This window comes from Furipterus horrens, unplaced genomic scaffold (assembly GCF_987537825.1).
Source record: "Furipterus horrens unplaced genomic scaffold, mFurHor1.1.pri manual_scaffold_2, whole genome shotgun sequence".
NCBI lineage: Eukaryota > Metazoa > Chordata > Mammalia > Chiroptera > Furipteridae > Furipterus > Furipterus horrens.
Window position 1 is genome coordinate 186,045,051 of NW_028327172.1, and position 22,557 is coordinate 186,067,607.

The following is a 22,557-nucleotide window of genomic DNA, read 5'->3' on the forward strand; positions in this document are numbered from 1 at the left end:
AGCAACACAGTGACTTGTCCAGGGTCACACTTCAAGCTTGGGACAGAAATAGTTCTGACTCCTCCTTCCTGGCTCTAACCAGCAAGGCAGCCACCTTCTTACTGTGCTATCATTCGAATCTGAATCATGTAAATTGCTTCTAATTGCAGGCCTATAGTGAACTGTAACCTCCGTGTGACTGCCAGGCGGGCCAAGGTAGGAGTGACTGGTGTTTTACAGACTCCTGAATATGGAATTAAAATGCTGGAAGGGGTGGGGGGAGGGAAAAAGTGTTTGCAAACTGGCTTTGAAACTGCTGACAAGTACCATGTTTAGTTTTTTTTTTTTTTAATGAATTTGAAATATCACCTCCAATTTCTTATGTCGGAATAGAGAAGCACTTGAGGGTCAAATGAATGCCATTCAAAAAGGCCTTTGGGGTTAAATCTCAGCTATTTCCCAAGCAGTCCATCTTGACATTCTTCCTTTTTATGCCCACTAAGTTACTGCCTCCTTTTGGTGTTTAAACTTCCTCTTTAACTTTTTATAAAGTAATTATTGGGAGGGGGTGGGAGGAGGAAGCCACCAGGTGGATCAATTCATATCTGCCCACGGGGCTGGCCACATGCTGCGCACAGGAAAGAAAGTACACTCCATCCAGCAAATTGCTCTAACTGATTCATTTGTCCACGCAGAGACGCCACCTACCTGCTTGCAGGTATTCAGGTAAATGACAGGTGGGCGGGGCCTACTGACTGTTTCAATAGCTAAGGTCCCAGCAATGTTTTATCTGTTCGGGCTCCCGTGATGTCACACATTTCCTGCTCTCCACCGACCAATGCCCTCCTCCTTCTTCTAGGCACCTGTAGCCGAGCCTGAGGCTGGTCACAGCTCCGGAGGCCCAGGGAGTTGCTGGATTCACCTACAAAGCACTAGAACCGGGAGGCTGCTGCTGCTTTGAGAGCCCCAGGCAGACACTTAAACAGGTGAGCTGAAACCCTCCATTTTTCTCTCTTGGCATGTAGACCAGTGGGCCCTGAGGGACCTGAAGGAGGAATTGGACTGAAAAATACCAGCCTTGGGTGTTTGTCCCAGAGGGAGAAGCGCTTTTGAGAGGGAAGAGCCGAAGGATGCCTTTGACATTTTGGTTGCACAGAGAAGTTCTCCCGGGGCAGATATTTAATCCTTTTTGCTTCTCTTAATCATTAGTCCAGCCTCTGCTTGTCTGGGAAGTTGATCTGATTTTTTTTTTTTTAACCCTGGAGTGGAGTGGAGAGGGAACTTTTTTGAAACTTATCTCAAAGGTATAGACCAGTTCAGCCCATCTAATGGGGCCTGGGAGGCCAGCGTTAATTGATTTCAGAATTGCCTTATTTTCCTTATTTTGCCTTACTTTCTGCTCAGCCCACCAGAGGCAATTTCGGGAGAAACCTGTGAAATGTTCATTGTTTTTTCCCCCCTGAAAATTTGTTTCTCAAAGGGGTTAATTCTGTTGTCCCCCTCAGACACCCTCTACTCTAGTTTCCCTCCCTCTACTTCTCTTTTAAAAAGTCTACTGTTTTCTTTGTTCTTTGCTAAATACTGTTTTTAAAACCACTTTGCAGTCTGGTTGGAATTGTTTACATTTAGATCTGGACTGGCTGTCTGTTGACCTTCAGTTAAAGTCAAGTCTACTTCCCCTTTGCTTACAAGAATGTAACTTCAGGTCTAACATTTAATTTTTTGGCACTCCTCCACTTTGCTTTTAGTAGCACATATACCGAGGAGATGGTTCTGCCAAGACCTGACTGTTTTACAAGTACTTTTACCTCCAGGATCCATTTTGGTTTTGCTAGCCCTGATCACACAGCCGTGACTACTTCTGTTCTTGACAGCCCAATAGCCACACTCTACACCCAATCCTGCTGGTAGAGAAGGAAAGAAACCATCTCCAAACCCAATTCCCTCCTGGGATGAGCTGGAAAACTTGGGAGAGAAGTCCACCTTCCAGGGAGGCATTTCATTCATCAGTTATTTTTCTGAGATTTCAGTTAGCAGATATGTTTGCGAAAGAATAATGTGTTAGGAATCATGCTCATACTCATCCACCCAGAAACTCTTAAGTTGATGTCAATTCTTCAAAAGTATAAATTGAAACAAGCCGAGAAAAGTTCTGTCCCGGTTACACCACTGAGAATCTCCCCTATACTTGTTGCCAATTTCCCTCTTACTCCTTGGAGGCTCAGCTTGTTCTTTACCTGACCTTTGTGTCTATTCTTTTCCCCTGAGTGGGTGTGTTTGGGTGGTGGCTATTGCTTGTCCCTCAATTGTGTTGTCACTTGATTCAGGGCTTTGGCAGTAGAGGAGAAGAAAAAAAATACCTTGGATCCTGAAGCTTCCATGGTTCTTTGCACAGTAGTTCATTCATGACTGAACAAATCATTTCATCACAAAATGTCAGCTTCTCTGGATCCTGAAGGAACAAAGCTGTGGCTGGCTACCAGGCCCCCAGGTATAAGAAAGGGAAAAAATTACAGAGGCTGAAATTCAGGGTCAGGTTGTCCAGAATGCAGTTGGTCTCTTGGGTAATTTGCACACTGAGTAGTGTCCAAAGGTGGAGAAAGAGCCACAGTGGTTCCCTTCCTGTGCTCACTCCATCCCTTGGTTCAAGTGTACAATCTCCCATTTACGTCCTTGAGCACATTACTTAACTTCTCTCACCTTCAGCTTCTTCATTGGTAAAATGGGAGACACAGTGAAGTTGAGAGAAGTAAATGGGGAACATACGGAGCGTTGCGTGACAATGTCTGGTGCCAGGTGGCAGTTAGATAAAGGCTAGGTCTGTCCATCATTCTTGAAGGCATCTTCCTGGGTTGTTTGAAGGAGAGAGTCTGACCCTATCCAGATAAAAGATTTTATGTGTTTACAGTTGTGAGAAACCCTGATAATTCTTGTTATGGTTATTAATTGTAAGTAATTAACTTTGATGTTAACAGATCAGAGAAAGAAAACAGGCAGAAAGCAGGAGAATGCTTAAGCTCTGTCATTAAACAGCCAGGCAGATTGGTCTCTGCTCGCCTCCCAGGCTGCTGCTGTTACTCCGACCTATCCCACCTCAAGGCTGTCATCCCACAACAGATCCACAAAATGTGGTTCCTCACAGGCCCTCAGGGGGTTGTATCCTGTTGTCACTTGCTATAGCCTGACTTGGAGGCTTCTCTTTCTGCTTTCAGTTGCGCTGTCTCCTGGGCAGAGCTGGGTGGGTGCTCGATCTCCTCCAGTCTTGCAGATAAACACCTGTTGCTTCAGTCTGGGTGAGCTGCCTGCCTAATCACTGGGAGAAAGAAGGAAGCAGGTGGTTTGGAGAATGCACTGTACTGTGGAAGGGGCACTTGTGGATCCTTTGTTCCGCTAATGGAATATCCTCTGCCCTTTGATGACCTGGTGTGTTCCCAGACCCCTGGGACCTTCTCTAGGTCTCACCCTATCCTGAAAAAATACAGCAAGCTTTCATCATTCAAGAGCAAGGTAACAGCCTAGGTGATTGAGGACAGGGGTTTATAACCTTGAACCTACTACTAGCTTGCTTGCTTAGGGGACCCTGGGGAAGAAACTCAAGCTCCCTGCCTAGCAGTATCCTTGTCTACCTTTTCCTAAAAGAGGGCTGCTAAACTGGTGTACTTCACAAATCACCTGTCCTATAACAGAAGCTCATGGGCTGCACACTTGAGGGAGGAGGTCAGACTGACAGCTGACGTATGGGCAAAGCCTCACTAGGACATTTTAATCTTATTCATTCAATTCTAGGTGGAATTGGCACTACTGCTTTAGAACAGTGGTCTGGTCTTTGGCATCAGGTTCCCCGGGTTCAAAACCCAGCTCTACTGTGTACTAGCTGTGTGACCTGGGATAGATTATTTAACCCCTCTTTACCTCAACTATAAAATAGGGTTGTTGTGAAGATGAAATGAGTCAAAATATGTAAAGTGCTTGGAATAGTATCTGGCACAATGATAAATAGCTATTACTAGTATTATTTTCTTGAAAGGAAAGCATAATGGGTAATATCAGACAAATCTTGGCTCAAGGCTAGTTCTGCTATGTAAATTACTAAGCTAAATAAGTTCCTTAGCATTGCTTTGTCTCAGTTTCATTATCTAGACAATGAAATGCATACCAAACCTAGTGGTTTTGTGAGGAATAATTGAAATGATTTTATGTAACTGCCAAGTATACAATAAGTGCTCAATACATCTTAACTTGTTAGATAGTATTATAATAATTGTTATATATAATGTATTATATATCATTAATGTATATATATTATATATAACATTTATTATATATTCGTTGGCAGCCGTCCGTCTCGAGAGACGATGGTGTAGCTTCTTAAGAGTCTATCTGCACCGCCGAGAATGGCTGTGCAGTCCAACTCGGGAGTGACACGGTATCTGTCTCCTCCCGTGTTGAATCGACATCTTGTGATGACGCTGGAGTGTCCTCTCCAGTGAAGCTGAAGCCACAGAGCCTGGGCAGGGTGATATGGAGGGTCTGCTGTTGCCCATGCAGCAGATCCCCCCTCTCTTCGCAGCTGAAGGGTCCAAGGGAAAGACAGAGTCGATACAGCTTGGGTTCAGGTGCGCCGCAGGAGTTGCCGGTGTTGACTACAACGTCAAACCGCCTTAGGGACTCCGGCTCCGGATTTTCTGTCGGGGTTTACTCCCTTAGCCTTTCCCCTGAAGAGGTATGCCGCAAGGCAGCGGAGGTTTTTTGGAGTCAGAGTTTTCCTTCTCTGATATTATATATTACAACATAATATATTATATATAATATAGTTATATATTATTATATTATTATAGAAAACATTTGTTATATTGGTTACAGTTAGACATCTTAGGTCATGCTTAGTCTGGATATAATAATGATAGAAACAGTAGTAAGTTAAGAGTCAAAGACTGAACAAAAACAGATTTCCCTGAAAGGCCCCCAAAGGCCTAGGAGGAAAACCTGTCAACAAAAATTATCTGTTTATCTTGGAGTTCCAGGGAAGGGTAGCTGCCATTGGCAAGGCCTGGTCTTTGCAGAGCTGTGGACAGTAGTATTCTGCAATGTACATAAACTATTGGATTCTCCTGGAGCTGTGATTCCTGGCATCCTGGCTTGTAGTGCCTCCTTTTTTAGATTTGAATTCCTCACTTAAAGTGAAGAAAATCAGGTCTGCTAGGATCTAGATGACTTAAAAGGCCATCCTTTAAGATGCTACTGGAAGAGACTTACAAGGGAGGCTCTGAAATGTGTCCTCAGTATTCATGAACCTCCTGAAGATGGACAACTATTTCTGATATTTACGTGCTGGCATCAGATGGACTCACTTTTATGTGGGTGACAAATTTATTGTCCTCTGACAGCATGTCCAAGGTATTGAGGGCTTTCCAAGACTATTTGAAAGGAAGACTACATCAGTCTTCTGGGGTTAATGGGATTTAACCATCTACTGTTCCCAAAAAAATAAGAGTTAACATGAAAACCATATAAGTTTCTAAGAACAAACACTTCACTGAACTGACATCAGAGGTAGAAAATGCTGGTGGTCTCCTGTAAATCACCATTTCCTCTGATCTCATTTTGTTCTAAGTGACTCGAGGACACCACAGGGACTTATTGTTTAGTTACCCTGAGACACATTTCAGATCAATATAAGGAAGACCTTTCTAAGAAGTAAGAGTTGTCCCCAAACCTAGTAGGTTGCCTTCTGGGTATGGAGTTCCCGGTACTGAAGGTGAATGGCTTTGGTATATTTAGCACTTAGTATGTGTTTGCAGAAGAAATGGAGGGAGGAAGGCCAAAGAGGATTTGTGTTTTTTTAGCAGTGCATACTCTCATCTGTAAATAAAGATTTTTATCACTGATCTCATAGGGTCATTTTAAAGATTAAACAGGAAAATACATGTAAAATTTCTAATACACTGCTTGTTTCTAGTGAACTGCTTATTAAATTTTAATAATATTGTTTTATTATATTCAAAAAAGAAGGTGGGAGAATGAATTCCTGCTTCAAGCAGAAGGTGGACAAGATGACCTTCCAAAATCGAAATTTGCAGTTTTTAATACAGTCTCTTTATTCCAATTTCCTTTGCCCCTGCCCTTCTTCCCCTGCAAGCCACATGGCTTGACATGGTGGGTTGACTAGTACACTGCTAACAGTGGCAGCAGCTCTGTCCCAGTTAATCAGGGCCATTGTGTTTTTTACATCACTAATTTGTGACTTGGAATGCCAGGACTTAAATTCCACCATTATTTTCCAGTGACTCTTATTTGCTTCTTGTGTTTGACGCATTTGTCACAAGGACACAAAAGAGTTCACCAACAGCAGAGTAGAAGCTCTCCAAGAATTTTCTTTAATGGCAATAGCACATGCATGTCATTGCTATCTGTTGAGATGATTTGCATAACTTGCTGATGACTGCTTGGTCGGTCACGTGGCCTTTTTTGAATAGGACACTGCATGGTTAGGCTCCTGCATACTCCCATTAACACATGAGTCACCTAGTGTTTTCATAGTCTTCATTAAGTATTATTGTTATGCTTGTAATACATCTTTGACAACACACACACCCTCAGCCATTCAATCTCTGGCCTGTTTTCCGCTTGGGGCCCTAACAAATGTGGTTTAACAGTTATCCTTGAAGACATCTGTATTCTAACTCAGTAATGGATTAAAAGGAAATTATTACAATTTAATACTAGGGCAAAAATTCTGTCCCTAAGTATGTAAGCAGTGCAAGGAGCTGCCACCCAACATACTTCTGTATTCCTGAGCTGTGTAGAGCAGTGTTGCAGTGCATCACTGGGAATGTCTGCCCTGCTTCTGGGGAATACCCCTGCAAATACATAGCCCCCTGTATTAGTTTCCTAGGGCTGCTATGACAAATGATCACAAACTTGGTGGCTTAAAATAGCACAACTTGATTCTCTCACAGTTCTGGAGGCCAGAAGCTTGAAATCAATGTGTTGGCAGGGCCTTGCTTCCTCCGAAGGCTTCACAGAAGGAAGAATCCTCCCTTGCCTCTTCCAGCTTCTAGTGCCTCCAGGTGCTCCCTAGCTGTGGACGTATAACTCCAATCTCTTCACATCACCTTCTCTTCTTCTGTCTCTTATAAAGGCATCTGTCATTGAATTTAGGATAAATCAGATAATCCAGGATGATCTCATCTGAAGATCTTTAATTATATCTTCGAAGACCATTCTTCTAATAGTTACATTCTCAGGTTCTGGGGTTTAGGACATGGACATATCTTTTGGGGGGGCCATCATCCTACTTCCTACATACCCCAACTGACATGCATATACACAGGCCTCTCCCACTACTTATCTTTGTCCACTTGGACACTAAAGTATTGGGCAAAATATAGGCAAGGAGAGTCCAAATTGGCAGCCTTTCCCACTATCATTATGTATGTTCAGGGCACAGGAATGCTTTATATTCCAAAGGCCTACTGAGTATTTTTAGTCAATGGTATGATGTCCCTATAAAAGCAAATCAGTAAAGGCCACCTTAGGCTGCTTTCATACACAAGTAGAGTCCTGGTTAAGGAAGTGATTAGTGATTATTTCACAGAATCTGGAGCCCATTAATCCATAACTTGGTAAGTGTTCACTTCCAGGTGTCATGTTTTCAAAAGGACCTTAACAAACTGGAGGTATCCTGAGTGGACCATTTACTACCACCTAGAATACCCAGGAAGCCAGACAACTGAAGAACCAGAGACAAAAAAGAAAGACAAGAGAGAAGCCACTGACAATGCTGTCTTGAATTTGGGGGTGGGAGAGCTGTCATGTTTTGAGGAAATGAATGTGATCTTTGTTACACTGAAAGACACAAGGGCCAAAGGTCACAGTAACAAGAGAAAAGCACTCAGCTGATGGCAAACTGATAATCTCCCCATCACTGCGGGTGTCAAGCAGAGGCTGGTAGGTCATCCCTCAGGGATGCTGTAAAGAGGATTCCTGTACTTGGTGAGAATCTAAGATCCTTATCTACCTCCACTCTTGTGATTTCTAAGGAAATAATTTTAAAGTCTCAAATACAGACTATCATGTAGGGACACCAAACTACTGTGTGTGTTCCTCTTCCTTGATTGAGAAATTTGCTCAGGTTCTTCCCCTAAACCAAGATTTCTTTCCACTTATCCAAATCCCTTTTATCTTTTGTGATCCTTGCAGAAGGCCATCTATTCATCGAACTTTCCTTGAATCTTCTGGGCCACACTACACCACTCTCTTGTTCTTTTCCCTCCCAACTTGGCCCTGCTCTTATCCTAGAAGACCACACTCATTGCCATGCTTACTGTGTATTGTCTGGCAGTGTTTCAACATTTTTTCCTATATATATGTTGTAGTTTCCTAATTAGACTTACACTCATTGAAGATGAGATTGAATTCCCTGTGGCAACTCTCACAGAATTTAAGACAAATGCCAGCATGTAACAGGTGATTAATGAATACCTGTAGAACTGAAACACAGATGAAAAATGTTGACAATATAAATATCTTTCTTCATCTTGTTTTTCTCTCCATGAAAGGTTATTTGTTTAAAAAAAAAATAGTAAGCATTTCCTGAAAGTGTTTTGATAGCTTTGGGTGGGAGAATGTCCTGCTTCTCCCCTGACATCAGCCTTCCCGGGATCCAGTGATACCTGTGTGCATGAACAGAACCTTTGGGCAACGCAAAATACCCTGACTTGATTTTAGTTGTTGGTAGGGGTCAGGTCTATGAGGGAGGACCCCCCCCCAAAATGGAATTATGTTCTGGAGGGTGGGTCCGTTGTAGTGCAGGCTTCCCTGCTAGGTGAGTGTTCTAGGAACCCATCTGTATCAATGTACCAGCTGGTATTGTTGTGAGAGGCTGTGTTCAGCTTCAGTGAATTTTTTTTCAAGATTATTTCAATGCGTTTGCCCATTTCATGATGGGTGATTTATAGGTGCACCTGCTCACACTGGGCTGAGTGTTCAGCAGTTTTTGCCCCCAAAAGGCATGGCCCTGTGCCCCACCCCCTATTCACCCAATCTCGCCCCATGTGAAAAAAAAGTCCTGAAAGGGAAACATTTTGCTGATGTGAAAGAGGTGAAACAAAACAGCAGAAGCACTAAAAGGTATTAAAATCAACAAGTTAAACTGTGTTGGGCAGTGGAAAAATGTCTCGATAGCTGTATTGCATCAAATGGAGAGTGCTTGGAAGGTGACTGAAGTTTAAACATGTAAGAATAAATACACAACTTTTTATTTGACTGTGTTGATAGACCAGGAAATGGAAGGATATCTTTTCTGGGCCGGAGTTCCTACAAACCAGCCCAGGTGAGAAAGATATGCCATATCACAGCCCAGGAGATCGGCAGTAAAATAAGGAAAGGCAAAGCTCTTCTGTAACCAGCTGGTACTGACCTGCCCTGGCTTCTTAAACTTGATCTAACTGACTAGTTACTTGGGACTCTTTCCACTTAACCACTTCCCTTGTTTTTTCCCACTCTCTGAATACCTATGCTTTCAATTATTGACTCCAGATGTATTACCTTGTCTCCTTTTAGTTTAGTTCTCTCTTAATTTCCTGGCCATATTTTGACCTCTCTAAAGATCATTTGTATGTTTTTTTTTCTCCGTCCTTTCTAGTATTGGCATTGCTGTGCAAGCTAGTGTCATTCGCAGATTACATGAATGAATTGCCTACTCCCTCTTGGAGATCATAGATTTAGATATTAATTAGGAGCAGAGCTAACCCTGACCTTTGCAACAGCCCATAAGCACCTGCTGTTCGTCTGCTCCCTCTCCTTTTCCTCTGCAAATGGCACTCCCTCTCTCACTCTACTGCCCCTACTTCCTACTCAGGCCCTTTGTTCAAGAACATCTTTTATCTCGTGTGATTATTTTTATTCAAGTCACTAAAGTCCCTAATTCTTCCCTATTACAGACAAGTCTCTAAGCTGAGGAATAGTCCGCTTGTCCATTCTCTTATATACATTAGTTCACAACTGATATTTATTTTAAAAATTGATGACACCAAGTTGATATTATTGACACCTACACGTCTTACTCAATTTATCCATAATCTAAAATGTAATTGTAAATTTACTATGTTTAATAGAAGAGGGAACTTGCCCTAATTTTGGCAGTTGCTTTCCCCACAATAATTTAGGAGTTCCAGCCGGGGCCAGGGCAGTGGTTAGACAGACATGCCTACTGGATAATTATTTTAGAAAGAGAGGCAAGGCCAACAATTTAATGGCACTGGGCTACTCTGTTCCTCTGTGAGTGTACTTCTGGTTTTCAAGGTCCAGGGTGGTGTCTCTGACTGTGATTGTGATCTCTGCCCTGAACGGTGACCCCACTGACTACTTTGAAACCAGCCCTGCAGCTATTCTGCCTCAAGTAGCTTCATCCAAGTTTTAAAGCAGCATCATCATCAACAACAACAACAACAAAAGAACCCTTAAGTTCAGTTTCTTGCAGCGAAAAATACCTCGGAGATCATCTGGTACAGAGCTTCTTAGATTTTCTGTTTGAGACACTGTAAAACATTAGGGTTCATTGGAGGGATTAAAAGACTTCAAACAACACTAAATAAGTCAACAAAAATTATGAAGCAATCACACTACAGTAAGACAGAGCCTCACACTGCTTCTAAAATGTCACGGTCCACGGAGTGTCCTTGCTAGAGAGACTGGGCTGTCGTGTATACTCACAAAACAAAGCTCTTTCAGGATCCAGTCATTTTGTGATCTTCTGGGGGACCTGGCTTTAGATTACACTTTTTTTCTCTCATTTGAAGCAAGTTCTGCCTTTCTTCTTCTCGCCTCCTGAATCCTGAAGCAAACAGCTCACCTGGCATCTCTAACAAATATAATAATCAGCCAGAGCAACAATCAAATTAGACCTTGATTAAAATTTAGTGGCACACCTGTGAAAAGTTTGTATTTCTCTGGTTTTGTGACCGCATAGCTGGGAACCAGGTCAGGTACAAGAAAAATATGGAGACTTAAAGAGGTTATCAGTAGCAAAGCTGCATCCAAACCACAGTATTAATGCCCCACTCTCTCTACTCAGGTTTCTAAAAATAATAGTGACAGGGTCATGGTTAAGGTGAGGCAAATGAGACACTCACTTTTCAGTGCAAAATTTAAGGGGGCACCAAAAATCTCAGTAATTACAGTAAGTAATATTTTAATGATTATTTTTAAAAACCAGAATTAATGCAAAAAATTCATAATGAACAAAAAATCAAAATGTATTTAAAGACAGGATCAGTAAGCTAAACTTATTTAAAAATTATTTAAGATTATCAGTTAAGCCTTGGCTGGGTTTCTCAGTTGGTTAGAGCATCACCCAGATACACCAATCCCATCATTGTGGGTTCAATCCCCAGTCAGGGCACATACAAGAATCAACCAATGAATGCATAAATATGTGGAACAACAAATCAATGTTTCTCTCTGTGTGTCCCTCTCCCTCTCTTTCCCTCCCTCCCTCCCTCCTTTTCTCTCTCTCTCTCTCTAAAATCAAAAAAAAATTTTTTAAATGATTATCAAGCAAGAGAAATTGTCAAATATGGCAATGTCTTCCACTGAAAATGAGATAAGCAAAGCAGTAGGTTTTGAAAATATTGTTGAGCTTGCTTCCTTTAAAGTCAGGAAAGTGAGATAATTTTTTAAAATTTTGTTTGTAGTATAAATAATATATTTAAACTTAAAATGATGTTGTGATTTTTAATACACTTACATTTCATGTTTCCCTAATGTTTTCAACTCCCTTAATGTTACCATTAAAAAATACACAAAAATATGTGTATCAAGAGATACACATTTCCTTTTGCCTCAGGCTGCAGCGTGTACAAGCACAGCACTAGAGAGAGAAATATATCTATTATTTAGAAATGTCCTTGTGGATTTTTGTGGACATGTTTGTCATAGGCCAAGTAGGGGTTTTCCATAGGCAGGGCTCTTTAGTAGATGCCCCTCCCCTGCATAAGGGGAGAAGTCCAAGGTGAGCAGTACACCTTAAACACTTTCTTTCTTGGGCACCTGTCCATCTTCTTGGGGGAGGGAAGGGGAAAGGAACATCTTGAGCTGCAGGCCTTTTGGTTTATTCCATTGCCCCTGCATCAGCTGCCCTTGGCCTGCCACAATTTTAACTTTTTCATTTATTAGTGAATTTCAGTGTTAATCCATGTTTGTACTCTTGAGTAGAAAAAAGGTATTTCTGACTTGCCATTTGTTTAAATGGTTTCCATTTCTCTTCTGTTATTTATTATGTTGGTAAATTTTAGAAGAATATTTATCAAAATAAAGAAGTGCTTACAAACAAACGGAGCACCCCACATTCCCCAAATGCCATTTGTTCTGGGGATCAGGTTATTATGCACGAAGGAGTCTAACATGGAACTGTTCAGACACCGAGGACTTTCTTCTGCCACTAAATATCTTTGTATCTTCTAAATTGTGCTCACAGTCCCTGTTTTTGCTTTTAGGGGCCCCCCTTTTCTACTTTATTAACCTTGATTTTTCTTTCCTCTCTGTGGCCAAGAATTGTTAATAGCTTCTTTCAGGCCTTAGAGCAATGTCTCTTGCTCAGTCTGCCACCTCCCCCAAGAAAACAGACAGTCTTAGGCTCTGGGAGTGGTTATTTCTACTTCACTCTCCTGGAGTTTTGGGGTTCATTCTCCCCATACATTATAGAAGGGACACTGAGGAGAGTGGTGGAGCTCCAAGAGTCTGGAAACCTGAGGGAATATCAGATGAACCTAAGGCTGCTGCACCTGGAGGTGACCACAGGGTCTGTCTTCAAATAATTAGAGGGCTTAAGGAACTAGACATATTCTAAATAGCTCCTATTATAATGCTGGTACCTATGGAGGGGTTGGTGAGTTCTAGAGAGGCAAATTTTTACTCAGTATACCGACTTCCCCTCCCTAACAGTTAGAGCTTTTCAAAGGCAGAATGATGTTTTATCAAGTAATAAAGACTTGTTGCATTTAAGGACCATCTGTCAAGGGTCCCTTTCAACCTTTAGAGTCAGTGGCCACATATAATCTTTGTCAAGGTTAAAGTACCAATGCGGGACACACTGCCCTTTTCTATAAGGGTTTCAGGTGTACAGCACAGTGGTTAGACAATCATATACTTACAAAGTGTTCCCCCAATATTCCCAGTACCCACCTGGCCCCACACATAGTTATTGCAATATAATTGACTGTATGCCTTGTGCTGTACTTTACATCCCCGTGACTATTTTGTAACTACCAATTTGTAATTATACTTCGCAATTCCTTCACTTCTTCCTCTCAATCCCCCAACACCCCTCCCCTCTGGCAACGATCAGTCTGTGTTCTGTGTTTATGAGTCTTTTTCATTTTTGTTTGTTTATATTGTTCTTTAGATTCCACATGTAAGTAAAATCATATGGTTTTGCCTTTCTCTGACTTATTTCACTTAGCATAACACCCTCTAGGTCCATCCATGTTGTTGCAAATGGTAAGATTTCATTCTTTTTCTGTGTATCACAGCTTTTGTATCTACTTGGCACTTCTCAGCACTACAGTATATAGACGACACATATCTCTAAAAGTCACCTCAGGCTTCTAGCCTACCCCAAATCAGTGGAGTGGGAGAAAGAATGGTTCGTAAGCCAAAGTAGGGTAGTACCTCCCTCAACCCCCATATGCACACACCCAAAGAGGGAATCCACTTCTGTTCTTCTCCAAACTGCACCCCCCCCCCCCAAAAAAAAGAAAGAGCCATAATAGCTTTTTCTCCTTACTTCAGCCAGGGCCAAAGAGCTGACAGCTGACACATTGATTAATGTAAATGAACCCAGTAAATGGACCCAAAGCGAGCAGGCCCTCTCATGCACTTCTGGGGGAGAAAATAGTTTACCTTTCAAGCCTTAATGATATTTTATCATTTCTTCTCAGTTTAGCAGCAAGGGACATCTATGTCTAAAAGCATGATACATCATACATGTTTATAAGATGTAAACCGGAAATAAGAAATGTCAGATAAATGTTCTTAATCATATTTTTAAAAGTCTACCTACTTCTTTCTCTAGAGCCAAAACTGCTTGTTCGGTCAATTCTCTCATAATCTGTGTTTATTCATATAGGCTTTATTTAGTCTAGTTGGAAAATATATACAGCAGTGTTTACATTAATATTATATAAAGAATCTGGTTTATGCACATGGGTAAGTGCCAGAGGATTCAAATTGCTCTCAGTGGGAGAGAGAAAGAGAGGGAATGAGGGAGGGAGGAAAGAAGAAGGGAGGAAAGAAGAATTAGAGTTGGATTAAAACCTGCCATTTTTGCTTGCCTTATTCCATTAATTCCACCTCGGGCATTTTAGCACTCGCTAAAGTAAAAGAAACTTTTTATTCGGCTATCTTGGAAAAACCTGCTTGCAATGAGGAATACGGAGATTTTAAAACTTCTAATTTCCCGGGGCTTTTATACGTGGTTAGTTACGTTATTGGGATTTTGACCAGTCATAATCAGGAAAGAGCTGGGAGAAAAAGGAGCCACATAGATGTAGAAACAGGAGTCAGCAGCCCCTGCTGGGTTTGTTTCTTTTTTAGTGTGTCAGCAAGTTACTTACTTACATGTCACACTTCAGTTTAATTATCTGGTAAATGCGGGGGAGGGGACATCCTGGGGATCTGTGAGGATTAAATAACATAATATGTAAGGCCCCCAGCACAGTGCCTGACACAGGGTCAATGCTCAGAAACTCTAAGAAAGCAAAGGGGAAAAAAAAAAAAAGATGTTCCCAAAGAGTCAATCACCTAAAAGAAAACAAAATACCTCCCATTTATTAGCATAAAATCATAGAACTCTATTTCTTTTCTTTTTTTTTAAGTATATTTTATTGATTATATTGTTACAATAGTTCCAATTTTTTCCCCTTTGCTCCCCTCTGCCCAGCAATCCCACCCCCTCTAACTCTATTTCTGAAAGGGACTTTAAGTGACTGGTCTGGTGTTTTTTTCTTTGTTTGTTTGTTTGTTTGTTTTTAAACTAGGGTTCTTCAAACAGAGTATTATATGGGAGTGCTGTGTCAAGGAATAAAAGTTGAGCTAGGACTGGGAGGGGCAGAGAAGTGGCCACAGCTTCATCCTCCCGTCCTTCCTCCACTGGAAGACCTGGAAGATGCTGAGGCACCTGACACCCCCCCCCCCCAGAGCATAGTTTGAAAACCAAATATCTGGCGTTACTCCATCATTTCACCAATGAGGAAATGGCCCTGAAATGTGAAGTGCTTTTCAGTGGTACAACCAGCGCAACATTCCTATCATTTTCTAGTCAGCACATGTAAGAGAACGGCGGGGAGAGTATTTGACAGAATTCTTACAGAGAAACTTTTAAAGGCTCTAGAGCTTTAGTTCAAAATATGTGAACCTTATTTTTTCTATAGTAGAGGATCATCTTTTGGGTGGCCCATTTCGATTTTCATGTTTATTTTCAACTATTTTTCATGCCACTTAAAAGTTTTCTCTGTGTGGTTCTAGTACCTTCTATCAGCCTTGAGGACAAATAGGTTTCCATAAAATCAGACTAGAAACAACTTGACCTTCTCCTGCACCCTCTACCTTAGCCTTCTGTAGTCCCTTTGGATGCCAAAGAAAATGCTATGATCCTAAATGTTTTCACATTCAGGGGTATTTTTCTTCGACCTCCTGACGAGAGTGTTCTTTCTGGCATGTTAGCACAGCACAAAAATGTAAACACGAAGCTGACCCATTGAAAGTTTGAAGTCAATGTATTTTCTTTTTGAGATAAGGCGATGTTTGTACAAACAACCTCGGACTCTATTTGGATAAGAAAAAAGATATAGCACAATTTATGACTGCTGTGCTGTTTCCAAATGTGGCTCGTTTCCTGTTGGGTTATTCATGTGTCTTGATGTTCTTGTGGAAGGCTTCAAGGCTTCTCACTTTCAGAAAAGAAGAAAGTTGAGTTGGGGGGTAGTGTGGGATTCTCAGTCGTCATGAGAGCTGACCCAGAGTCTCCTGGTGCATAGCTCTGTTCGCACTGCTTACCTGGGCTTCTAACTAATTGTGCTCCTGTCCGTTCCCCTGAACTGGAGACTCCATGAGAGCAGGGAGAGATCCTGCAAAGCTCTCTGAAAGATCTTGATACCCAACTCACCCCCTGGCTCAGAGTTGGTGTCAAAAAAAAAATATTTATTGACTGATTTTCCAAGAGACTTCCTGGATGTTAATCAGGCATGTTGATAACTCCATTGTTCTATGTTCCTATACCAAAGGAAAATACATAGCATGATAGTATTCTACTGGTTTGAAATCATTGGCAGCCGTCCGTCTCGAGAGACGATGGTGTAGCTTCTTAAGAGTCTATCTGCACCGCCGAGAATGGCTGTGCAGTCCGACTCGGGAGTGACACGGTATCTGTCTCCTCCCGTGTTGAATCGACATCTTGTGATGACGCTGGAGTGTCCTCTCCAGTGAAGCTGAAGCCACAGAGCCTGGGCAGGGTGATATGGAGGGCCTGCTGTTGCCCATGCAGCAGACCCCCCCTCTCTTCGCAGCTGAAGGGTCCAAGGGAAAGACGGAGTCAATACAGCTTGGCTTCAGGTGCGCCGCAGGAGTTGCCGGTGTTGACTACAACGTCAAACCACCTTAGGGACTCCGGCTCCGGATTTTCTGTCGGGGTTTACTCTCTTAGCCTTTCCCCTGAAGAGGTATGCCGCAAGGCAGCGGAGGTTTTTTGGAGTCAGAGTTTTCCTTCTCTGATGTGCCCTGACTGGAAGATCGAACCAGCGACACTTAGCTCGCAGGCCGACGCTCAATCCACTGAGCCAAACCAGCCAGGGGGAACTGGTTTGAAATACATATAATTGAATAGAAGAGTACTATTAGAGCAAAGCAAAAAGATTCCTTACAGCAACCATAGATTCCAGTTTCCAGGCCAATTGAGCTAAACTGGACAAAATGAATTAGATAGCAATACATATAAGAATAATAGCTCTTTTAGGGCACTTACTGTATACCAGGTGCAATTCTAAAGGCTGGATGTATCGTATCTCATTTAATCCTTACAACAATCTCATGAGGTAGGCTATTACTATCCCCCAGGCTTAAATCATTATCTACAGTGGTGGTAGGATTTGAACCCAGGCACTGTTTCCAGAGCCCACTTAACCAGTAAATAACTGACTGATTGAGTGAGTGAAATGCATCCAGGAAACAATGTTTTCACCGTAGTAGAAATACAACAGACTCAACAGCCTTTTATCTCTTCATAGAGTATTTAGGAATTGAAGGCTCTGATGTCCTACATTTCCTGATTTTTGAGAAAGGTGGGGAAGAAAGATAAGAGAAAGCCATTAGAGTGTTAATGGATTTTTGTTTGTTTGTTTTTTGTTTTGTCCTGATCTGACAGAGAATTATATAAATCACTGATATATTTCATTTTTTAACAAATTACATTTCTTAGGGCATATTTCTTTTGAGTTACTCTAGGCATTTCTCAGATATTACCCAAATGATCTTTACCACACCACCTTGAGAATGTTAAAGGTAGACCTTATTCCCTCTGTAAAGATAGTTAAACTGAGGCAAAATGAGGCTAAGTCGCTTGCCCAAAGTCCGGTCACTCAACCCTGGCCTTTCGAATATCAGTTCCCTCTCCACTGGCAGCATTGTCTCATGCCAGTAACAAAGGGTCTTAAGTTTGCGTGAAAACAAAGGGTCTCAAGTTTGCATGAAAACAAAGATGTCATCTTGTTCTCTTTTAGGTTTGTGGAGGGGTCCGAAAAGATCTTGATTGACTCCTGAGGAAATATTGTTTTGCTGGGTTGGTTTCCCAACATCCTGTCCCCCCAGTTGACCATGAGCCAGCCAGACCCTGCAGATGACCCGGATCCCAGCCCTGCACCCCTGTGTGTGGTATGTGGCCAAACCCACTCCCCTGAAGAGAATCACTTCTACACCTACACAGAAGACGTGGACGATGACCTCATATGCCACATCTGCCTGCAAGCGTTGTTGGATCCTCTGGACACACCCTGCGGACACACCTACTGCGCCCTCTGCCTCACCAACTTCCTGGTGAATAAGGACTTCTGCCCCATGGATCGCAAGCCAGTGCTTCTCCAGCACTGCAAGAAATCCAGCATCCTGGTCCACAAGCTGCTCAACAAGCTGACGGTGACCTGCCCGTTCACCGAGCACTGTGCCGAGGTAGTGCAGCGCTGTGACCTCGAGCAGCACTTTCAAACCAGGTAGGGCCTCCTCCTTGGCCAACCCTGAGAGGCCCCGCCCGAGGGGCAGCTGGAACTCACCTGTCTCCTCAGGTGGGACTGCCTCCCAGGTGCTGGGAGCCCCACGGGAGGCCTGTTTCTCTGTCTTCTTGCAACCAGTGAAAAGATTCCTTCAAAATAAGGAACATTTTAGGTGTTTATGGTCGTGGTTCAGTGTAAGGAAACGCACATGGTGGAGTTGTGTTATGTGTGTGTGTTTATAGGGCTTTTTTGGTGGCAAAATAGACATAAGATAAAATTTACCATTTTAATAATTTTTAAGCGTATAGTTCAGTGGCCTTAAATGCATTCACATTGTTGTGCATCATCCCTCATCATCACCCAGCTGCAGAGCTTTTCCATCTTCCAGAGCTGAAACTTTGTACCCATTCAACAAAAACTCCCCCTTCCCTCCCCTCCAGAATTGGTAACCGGGAGTTTACTTTCTGCCTCTATGAATCTGACTCTTATATGAACCTAGCAAAGAGGAATCATTCGATGTTCACTCTCTCATGACGGGCTTATTTCATATGTGTACATTTTAAAATGTGAGAGACACTGGAAGGGTCTGGTGAACAGCTTTCTCTGGGGCTCATGGTCCCCCAGAATATTTCCAGGTGGGTGCTTGTCTTTTCACGTAAGGAAAAAAAAAGGCATGTCTTAACATGACCCACAATTATTAGAATTTCCTCTGTATGGGAATTGGCAAAGCCCAACTGTTCTTTGAAGAGATATGAGATATTTTCAACTAATGATTAAAAGGAGAAATTTAGAAAACTTCGTCCTTTAAGTGAACTGTTCTATGAACTTTTGGGCCAAGGTGCACACACCGGCAGCAGCCTGATGGTGTGGCTGCCTCTGCTGCTCGCAATGTCACCTTGTACCACCTGTTTGCCTCTGATTTTGTCCACTGGCATTCTTCTGTTCCAGGGCATTCCTGAGGGCATCCCTGGGTTTTGTTCCACATGAGCTGCTCTCTTGGAACATTTAAGGTGCTTAGTAAAGTGTGAACAATAACACCACAATTATTTTGTCAGAGGAAATTTGGAAGCTGGTGTTTATCTTGGTTTCTGTCATGACCAGGGCAAGAGGCAGATGCAGGTATTTCTTCTTAAGGTCACATTCCTTAGGTCACGCATTTGAGTCTCTGTCTTTTGGGACACACAGATTCTCTAATGTGGAAGTCTGCGTCCAAAGCCATAGCCTGGGTGCAATGCTGCACATGTGGTTTCCATACCAGTTATGTCAGTGAACTCATTTTTCTCCCCAAGATGTTGAGCCAAATGCATCTACCTGGGATGTGTGGGTTGCCTCTGACCCTCTGTTATGGTTGGAGTTTAAACAAGGATGCTCCTCTTCTCTGATTGACAGGAAGGAGGTGTGACCAGAGGAGAAGGGGACAGGGAATCTATTTGGGACCTTTGCTGAAGGTTTTACGCAGTGAGGAGAGGTGTTGTTTGGAGGGAAGTAGGCCTGGGGTCAGAGGAGAGGCGGGTATTATAGGTGATGGTGCAGAGCCAAGGCCACGCTTGGGGCCACACTGGGCAGCGGAGCTGAGGAGCGCGAGGAGAATGCCCTGATACAGCTGCCTCCACACATCGCATTGCTGGGTTGTTGCAATTTATACATTTGTGTTTGGGAGCTCTGTCAGTTTCCACTTGCTGCTGTAACCAGTGATCCCAAACTTAATGTCTTAAAACCACAAAAATGTGTTATCTTACAGTTCTGAGAGTTTTAAGTCCAACCTGGGTCTCCTGGTACTGACATCAAGGTGTGAGGAGGGCTAGTTCCTTTTGGCTCTAGGGGAGAATTGCTTTCCTTGCCTTTTCCAGCTTCTGGAGGCCACCTTGGCTTGTGGCTCCTTTCTCTACCTTCAAAACCAGCAGCAAAGAAGCATAGAATCTCTCCCATTCTCCCTCTTGTCATCCCCACCCCCCAGTCCCCACCCCACCATTTCCATGATCATATCTCCTCTGTGGCTTGGACTCTCCCACCTCCCTCTGATGAGGACATTTGTGACTACATTGGGATCCCCTCATTGCATCCATCTGGATAATCTAGGATCCTCTCTTCATCTCAGCATCCTCACCATAGGCACATCGGCGAATCCCTTTTGCTATGTAAGGTAACGTAATCACCAATTCTGAGGATTAGGAGGTGGACATCTGAGGGGGTGGTCATTATTCTGTCCACCACAGGAGTTTTGCAGGGAAAAGAGGAAAGATAGAAAAGGAAATAAATGGAGGGGCTTTCTGGAGAGGAAGTGAAAACCCAGCAGTTCCTCCTATCCCCTCATCTAGAACTGATTTGGGGGCCAAGGATATCCTTTAAAAAAAATTGGGGTGAGATGGTTCATGGACCTGAGGGCAAGGCCAGAACAGAAGCGGGACAGGAAAAGGGCTGGGGAGAGGCTGTCGGGGACCTTTGGGGTCTCCAGAAGGGAGATGCCACAGCTCACTCAGCTGCCCAGATAGGACTTGCATTCACTGCTTAAGCAGGTGGTGTGACCCCACACACCTGAGGAGCCCTGGGGGCAAGGCTCGATGAATGCTCAGCTGCTAACGAGGTGCACATTGGGAAACAACAGTGAGAAAAGAACACAAAACTAATGAAGATCGCCTCTATGAGCTTCGGGCCAGAGCCCTTCACAGGTGCCCACGGCTGCTCTCCATGGAGGGAAAATTCCCACCCAAAGAGTACTGGCCTCAACACTTGCTCTTGATCCTCTCCACACTTCAGCTTCCTAAATAGGTTGAAACCAGCATTTCCAAAAATATGGTATATATTTTAGTCATCAAATGCTTAATATACACTTCCTCTCCTCCCAGCCCCTGGGCATTTTATTGGCGAGGATGGAGAATTTGGAGCTCATCCAGAACCTAACTCCAGAGCTCTCTTGGGCCTTAGGCCTGTGTCTGGGTGGGTAAACCACCTCTTTGTCCCCTGAGAAGGGATATTAAGATTCAATAGTTACTATCTCCGGACTTCCTTGAACTGGGATCACTAAGAGGCAAGTGTTTTCCTTTTCTGTATGAGGCCTCCGGGTTGGTGGCTGCCTATAGGAGGGTGTTGTTGTATGTTTGCACTGGAAGGTAGCTTTGTTTATAAATTTTGCCTCTTGGTTGTGGGATTTAAATATAATGGGTCAAAAAATATTCTTTGGCTTATGGCACTATGTGAATATAAAATAGTCAAGCTGAGTTGACCTAGCATGGAGAACTTATCATTAATTCTGGTTGAAAACCACCATGTGACTGATAGGGATCCACACAGTGTGCCCAGGGGAGAGCTTAGTCACTGAACTTCACAGGAAAATCCATGCTTACGTTTGTCTACCTGTAAAATGGGAATTTATTTCAGTGGGCTCCCTGCAGACAAAGCCCTTGCAGAAATAATCACATCTAGGAGGTTTCCATTGCCTCTCTAAAAAAGAACCCCAAGTAGAGAGATGTTTTCCCCATCAGCCAAAGTCTCAGTTTATGCTCTATCCTTAAGACCGTGCGAATGCTAATAGTCATCACTTGAGTCAAGGATGCAGGCAGATGGCATCTCATCTGTAAACAAATGCTGCCTGTTCCCTCCTGAATTTGTATCGTTTGTAAACATTGTTATCTCACTACTTCAGACCCTTAGTTGAATGTAAATCCTTAAGTGAAATGTTGAGGACCAACTGTGGGTGTGCTTGACTGGCTGCACCAGCGACTAGGTGGCCAGCTGTTTCCAACTCCAGACTAGAGGTCTCTTCTAGAGGAGTAAATCTGAGCATGTGAACTAATGTTCGGAATCTTCTGGCTACTTCTGTTGACTTCTGCCCTCTTAGATGCTTGCAGGCTCCCATCACACAGGTCTACTGCAAAGAATTCCCATGAGGGTGACGGGCTTGTCGAGTCAAATGACAGCCTTCCTAGTCAAACGACATTGCCAGCAGACGTAGCCGGGACGCTGCACAGGGCCAAGTCCATGTATCGCTCTTGACCTAGACCATCAGAGGGTGTGTGGAGGAGGCAAAGTTTTCCCTTCCTTGATTCTGAGTGGTGGTAATCTTTGGCTCAAGACTACATCTTTATTGTGAATATCATCATCTGCATCTATAGTACTTATCAAGATACACAATAGGCCAGGACCTGAAAGAAAGAAAAATCTATACAAGTCATGCTATCTGCTTCTGAGGAAATGACATTTTAAAGGGAAAAGAGAGAAATTGAAAACACACACACACCAAATTGTTTCATAGCACCAGTCACTTGGCCCTTTAGTTTCTCTCTTAGGGAAGATAATAAAAATGGGAGATAATAAAGCT

At 43.0% G+C, this 22,557-nt stretch overlaps 1 protein-coding gene across 1 annotated transcript in view; it reads left to right on the forward strand.

The window, feature by feature from the left end:
• Nucleotides 1-783: 783 nt before the first annotated feature.
• LNX1 (ligand of numb-protein X 1) overlaps nt 784-22,557 on the forward strand; it is a 109,436-nt gene continuing 87,662 nt past the window's right edge. The window contains 2 exon segments of the mRNA XM_090266889.1: nt 784-965; nt 17,754-18,239. Coding sequence (XP_090123015.1) covers nt 17,848-18,239 — 392 coding nt within the window. The 5' untranslated portion in view covers nt 784-965; nt 17,754-17,847.